Below are 6,558 nucleotides of genomic sequence, written 5' to 3' on the forward strand. Positions count from 1 at the left end.
GGGGCACCTCTGTTCCCTGCTGATGAAAGGCTTTTTACTGGCACCTGTAAGTCTTTCATCCTTGGGGAGGCAATATACCCTCTTCCAAAAGTACTCCAGGAAGGGAAATGTTCTTTCCCGGTGTGCATGGTGATCCCTACACCATGCAATGCACTCCCGGGTCAGCTCCCTCCTTCTCCCCAGGAGCACGCACAACAGTTCCACTCCAGGAAAGTCATGCACTTACCAAACCTCAGAGTTTGAGCTCCAAATGCTGTTTGCAACAAACAAACAACAAAAAACCTTCAACAGTCAGTACTTATTGCTCCCCACTCTGTGGTCCAGAGAGGTTTTCCTCTTGTGCTAACTCTATGCCGCATTTTCTCACCTCCCCCTCTTTTTCTCTGCCTTTTGTCTCTCCACAAAAAGGGTTCCCTCCCCTTAATGGCACTGCCATTTTTCTCCCCCCCCCCCACACACACAATTCACTTCCACACATCTCACACCTGCCAAGCTGTCTCTCTCTAACTGTGGAGATCCTTCTACAACTCCACAGATCAATTTCCTCGGTGTTCCAAGTGATCTGACCTCAATGCAGCTGGGCTTGAAGGATGAGGAAATCCCAGGGTCCCCCTACTTCTCCAGCATCTTAATTCCAGCAAATATACCTTCTGATTACTAAAATAAGATTGTTTAGAATTAATAGAAGTGACCAGAGAACTTATTGTCTAAGCATGATTCTAAAAGTCTCTCATACGCTAGAGATTTTTCCCAGGAGGAAGGGAAGAGCCAGCCTCTCAAAAAAGGTCTTAACAGGAACCAAGGGGAGGAATAGAGTCATTTCTTGACTCTATCTTATAAGGACTGTTTATTTGACAAAAATTACACAGAGAGATGGAAAAAAAAACAGAAAAAGAAGACTTCACCTAAAAAACAGAGAGAAGAACCAAGTGAAGTTAAACTGCTGACACATAGAATCCCTGTCCTGGTACAATATGCAGCCTTGAGGCTCACAAAGATAAACCACTGAATGGTCTGCTTTTCTGGACTAGTAGATGTTTAAATTACTATCTGTTATCAATAACACTTACATCAACTCTTACATAATTACTCAAAACTGAAATCATCCATGAACACTGAAATATCTATTCTTCCTGTAAACACCATCAGGAATGTTGACTGGAAGGCAGGAAACAATGATATGGAGAAGTGAGATTTCAGGGACAAGATTGTGGGGTAGGGAGGATAGTCAGCAAGCCAAGGGATGAAAGAGTCAGGAAAACACTGACAAAAATAATAATGCACATGCAGAGCAAACATTTACTGGGGCCTCTTTATTCATAGAATCTCATTTAATCTTCACAGCAGCCCATAAGTAGAATGAGACAGTGTCCTGGGTGAGAGTGTAGGTTTTACACTTGGAAATGCACCTGTTATGAGTGCTCAGTATAAGTTACATACAGTCCTAAGATGGGTGTTATTATCACATTCTGTGGAACTGTGAAGGAACTGAGACTTAGAAAGTGAAGTCAATCATAGGGGCCATGTGGTAAGTAAAAAAATGATGGTGGGATTTGAACCCAGAGCCTGATTCCAGGGTCCTCATTCTTAACCTGGGGGGTTTGATACCCACTCTTCTCTCATTTAAGCCTCCTTTCCTCTGATACCCAACAGGTCCAGAGGCTGTTCTTTATTCACCTCGGCAGTGCCTTGACGTCAGCCAGTTGTTGACCAAACCCTGAACCAAAGGTGAGGCTGATAGCCAGGAGACTAAACGTAATAGTGCCAGGAGTCTTGGCCTTTAGAGGAGGGTTTTAAAGACTGAAAAGATAAGGACAAATGTCCTAGTAGAAGTCCTATGGATGATATACTTTCATCCAGTGGGAATTTCTTGAGCAAGAAATAGGAGAGGGGAGAAAGGAGAGAGTGAAGAGGAAATAGCCAGACAATAGCCAGTCAAAATCACTACATCTTTTGACATAACTATCACAAATAACTGCCTTGTCCATAACCAGATTGCTAACTTTGCTTCAGAGGTGAATAGCAGATGGAGCTGAGTCTCTTGAGATGGGTGCAGAAATTGCTTCTCAACAGCTTTGAAGAGCTAGAGCTCATAATTACAAAAATTATAGAGCAAAGAAAATGAGGATGGAGGGGTAGGCTATATCACGATAATGGGTACAACAACACTTATCCTAGTGACAGGGGGTTAAATTCTGCCCACTCTCCCCTTTCATTTGGATTCATTTGGGTTTAAGTTTTGTATGAGGTTCTTTATCCTTTGCAAATACCAAATAAACCTTATACTGGGATTCCCCATCCTACCCAGTACCTTTTCTTTTCTCTCCTCCAATCCTCTCTCATCCTTATCCACTCAGCAAACACCTCTTTTACTGAATATAACTCAAGGTCTCAGTCTGCTCAGTGGCACAAGGCAGGAGTCACACTTCCAATAACCGTTTAAGATGTTCCACTGTGACCACACTCAACCTGCTCAGACTCAAACTCATCTTCTAACACAAATATATTCTGTTTCTTCAGCACCCATTAACAATAACACCCGGGAGTCATCTTTCATAATTTTATTCTCAATTTCCCATTAACTGAATCCTATAAATACACTTCTCTGATGATGCTTCTCTCATTAGTACCCTTTCCTACCACGACCACCACCTTACTTCAGACTTCAAGATGTTTATAATCTCTTTGAAACAGACTACTGCATCTTTTGCTCCATTGCCCCATCCACTAGTCCATCCCACCCTTTGCTGTCAGAAATCTATGTCAACACCTTAGACAATCATTTCACAATTTTAACCAAAAGTCATCAGCCAAGATGAACTTCCTGAGTCCAAGACTCTATGTATCCCACCCACTTGCCTTTCCCACACCAACCTCCTACTACCACCCAGGCACACTCCTGGTGCAGCCATAGAGATCCACTGGCCAGGCCTTTGAAAAGGCAAGGAAGGAATTTTCTCAGAGGCAAACCTGTCTACTCTAAGGCAGGAATTTTGGTTAACACAATACGTCAGAACTGGTCAGGAATATCAACTCAAGCTCTATACAATAAGGAGAGTTTACCTTGGACATCAAGAGATATTCACTCCCTGATTAAAAAAAAATTCCAAAGCACAACAATCAGTGAAATATAGGCAGAAACACAGAAAAAGAGCTGAAATAATTTAGGATGTGTGGAGTGGCAAAAAGAGGTTTCAGACTCTCGTATTAGAAACTAGGGAGAAGAGAATCAAAATGACTGTGAGCAATCCAGGAAGCTCTACTAGAAAGGTGGAGGAGCAAGTTCAAAAGAGGTAAAATTGGGGAGGAAAGAGAGACCATGTGTAAACAGAGCTTTTCTGCTACTAGCAACAATGAGCCTTCTTATCCTTAGAACTCAATAGTATTCATCATGGTCTGATTTCACCAGCATGAATTTTGAAAGACAGCAAAGGGGGGTGAAGCAGCAGTCTATTCTCAAGGGCTTGAGTTGAGCTGGGAGCTCTGGAGTCACACAACAATAGCTACCTGATGATGTAGTGATGAGGTCACAACTGGGGCTTTCCCTCCCCCACCCCCTAGCTTCCTCAGAGCTGAGCAGAGGAGCCAGAGGGAAAATCCACCTTCTCAAGCACAGAAATACCACCCACCTCACTCGACTACTTGTCAAGTTCACTACCAATACAAAAGGGTGAGTTGCATTTGGACAACTGGAAATGCCCCGTCTTTTTTCTCTCCTTTCCTGAGAATGACCTACGGCATCCCATGCATTGAACAGGGTTAAGACGATGGCTATTTTTGAATGAAATCCTCCTCTCATTTTTGGTAACAAGAAAGGGGGTAGCTTTATCCCCTTTGAAAGAGATATTCTTAACAAATTTGGAGTTTAATTTAATGATCCATTTCTCCAGAGAGCTATGCTGATTTTAAAACTAAATTAGATAAAAGTTTACTTTATATTCTTAAAGGAAACCAAAGGTGTACCAGTTAGATACAACTTGCAAGTATTTTCAGGGACTGAAAAGCCGTGTTCATACCTAGAAGTAAAACCATCCATAGAAGAAGACCTAGCTCAGGCCAAAACTTAACAGAGGGAGAAAAAAAAAATTCTTCCTTAAAATCATATTTTGTGGCTCTCACATTCATGTTTTCAGAAGAATTAGAATTTCCAAGCTCATCTCCCCCTCTCCTGATTTCTTCCCTTCCTGTATTCATGGGGAGGAGTCCCATAGTGGCCCATGGGAGTTCAGCCATGGTAGAAATTGAATTATCTTCCCATCCCAAGTTCTCAAGTGAAGAAATCAAGGCTTTGAGGTCTTAGGCAGGACACAGGATTGAAAGAAGTGTCCTGAGTCCCTAGACCCACTATTATATCTTCTTGTTCCATCTCCAGATGGAGGTGGCCCTAAAGGAGTTCTTTAAAACCCTTGTTATGCCATGAATGCCTTTAGCAGTCTAACCAAACTTATGACTTCAGAATAGTACATTTAGATGAATTAAAACACAGGGTGTTACAAAAGATAGCAATTAAATTGATAAATATATGATTAAATATGATTTTATCATGGGTGAGGGGTGGTTCCAGGATGCTAGGTTGAGAATTCCTATTGGGAGATTTGGAATGGAGGCAAGAGTAAGTGAACAAAAAGCAGAGTAAAGGTGGAGAGACCAAGAAATATCATTCACTCCAAGGACAAGAGGACAGCCTTTCAATAAGAATTTGGTCTAGAGCTGGGGCGCCTGGGTGGCTCAGTCGGTTAAGCGTCCGACTTCAGCTCAGGTCATGATCTCGCGGTCCGTGAGTTCGAGCCCCGCGTCGGGCTCTGTGCTGCCAGCTCAGAGCCTGGAGCCTGCTTCAGATTCTGTGTCTCCCTCTCTCTGACCCTCCCCCATTCATGCTCTGTCTCTCTCTGTCTCAAAAATAAATAAACATTAAAAAAAATTTTAAAGAATTTGGTCTAGAGCCCAAACCACCCTGGGAAAGTTTTCATAAGAGCAAGGATGGGAAGGAGATATGAGTGGGAAGGCGTTGCTGGTCCTCTCCTACCTTGCTGTATGGTCTCCCACATACCACCTGTTGCATATTTCTTTACAGGGCCCAGAAAATCAAAAAAAGAATGTCGAGTGATGATAAAAATAAATCTAGTGACCCCAAGAATGAGCCCAAGAACTGTGATCCCAGATGTGAACAAAAGTGTGAGGCCAAATGCCAACCCAGCTGTTTAAAGAAGCTTCTGCAACGGTGCTCTGAGAAGTGTCCACGGGAGAAGTGCCCACCACCACCAAAGTGCCCACTATGCCCCTCGCTGTGCCCCCTACCGTGCCCTCCTCCATGCCCAGCTCCCTCTCCTCCCAAGCCCTGTGCCAAACCCTGTCCTCCTAAATGCCCACCACCCTGCCCACCCCCAGAGTGAGGCACCAAGTGTACCACTCAACCCACTACCTCCAACATCTCCACCATGTTCACCATCTTGGTGCTGAAACCTGAAGCCATGAACTGACAAGTAAACATATTCCTCTGCTGTGCAAAGCTTTCTTCTCCTGTGTTTTTTTTCTTTTCTCTTTTTTTAGTTTTTCGTTTGTTGTTTTCTAGCACTAAACCACCAAGACACAATCCCTCACTCTAGAGGGAGGCTAGAGCCCTTACTCTACAATCAACAACTTTTGAAAATGGCCTCCCCTCTGGCCCCACCTGCTGCATAGAGGAATATGGCATCTCTTGAGGGGCACATCCAGAGACTGCAGCCTGAGAGAGCTGTAAATATGGCTGTTACAGTGGTTCGCCTCAGGAGCCCAAGTACTCATGACAGAGGAAGTGGGCATGAGGGGGAAAGAGGAGTGGTACATTGAGGAAAGGTCCAGAAAGGCTCAGGAAAAATTCTACCCTCCGCTATTAATCCTACTGCATAATGCTTGGGCAGAACATTCTGAAAACAGGCTGAGTGGGCTTAAACTCTAGCTCTGCTCTGATCTTTGGTTTCATTCTCTCTGTAAAAGGAGTGCTGATGCTAGCAGTAAGCTTACAGGGTTGTCATGAGGCTTAGGGGGCGAACATGTGCCCAAGCACCTGATTTAATGGAACACAGCCAGCCCTCCGAGAAGGGAGCACATGGCACCTTCCCGTGTCTCATATGTCACACCTGAACATAATTGCCCTGTGCCTTTTTTCCTTATTAGGCTGTAAGTCTCCTGAGGCAATAGTTTCTAAATTATACCTGTAAGCAGATAGGTACTCTTTTAAAAATAAAAAAAAAACTGGAATTGTGGACTACACTAATGTCAGCTGGTTGGTTTGGATACTGAACCATAGTTTTGTAACATGTCGCCATGGAGAGAATTCCGGTGAAAGATGCTCTATTTGGGCAAAAACCTGTGAATCTATAAAATTTCAAAAGGAAAACTTCAGCACACACAAAAAAGGATAAATCTAGAAGGACCTCAATTAGGAATGAACAGGAAAAATATTTACAGTTGTAAAGTGGGGATTACTTACAAGTGGCTAGGGAAGTCCACATCAACATTGTTTAATTCACAAAAGGGAATATATTGGCTTATATTCCTGGGAAGGGTATTAGGATG

The 6,558-nt window shown here is 43.3% G+C and overlaps 1 protein-coding gene across 1 annotated transcript; it reads left to right on the forward strand.

Annotated features, from left to right (window-relative positions):
• The first annotated feature begins 3,514 nt into the window (after window positions 1-3,514).
• LELP1 (late cornified envelope like proline rich 1) lies at window positions 3,515-5,509 on the forward strand. The gene is made up of 2 exons (XM_015084774.3): window positions 3,515-3,670; window positions 5,075-5,509. Exons 1-2 carry the CDS (start codon window positions 3,522-3,524, stop codon window positions 5,391-5,393), a joined length of 468 nt encoding a protein of 155 aa, XP_014940260.2. The 5' UTR covers window positions 3,515-3,521; the 3' UTR covers window positions 5,394-5,509.
• Window positions 5,510-6,558: the final 1,049 nt, after the last annotated feature.

This window comes from Acinonyx jubatus, chromosome C1 (genome assembly GCF_027475565.1).
Source record: "Acinonyx jubatus isolate Ajub_Pintada_27869175 chromosome C1, VMU_Ajub_asm_v1.0, whole genome shotgun sequence".
NCBI classification, from domain to species: Eukaryota; Metazoa; Chordata; class Mammalia; order Carnivora; family Felidae; genus Acinonyx; species Acinonyx jubatus.

Coding starts and splice junctions, on each gene's coding strand:
- LELP1 (XM_015084774.3), top strand. CDS start 3,522: ATGAGGTCACAACTGGGGCTTTCCCTCCCCCACCCCCTAGCTTCCTCA. Junction 3,671..5,074: donor TTCACTACCAATACAAAAGG/GTGAGTTGCATT, acceptor ATTTCTTTACAG/GGCCCAGAAAATCAAAAAAA.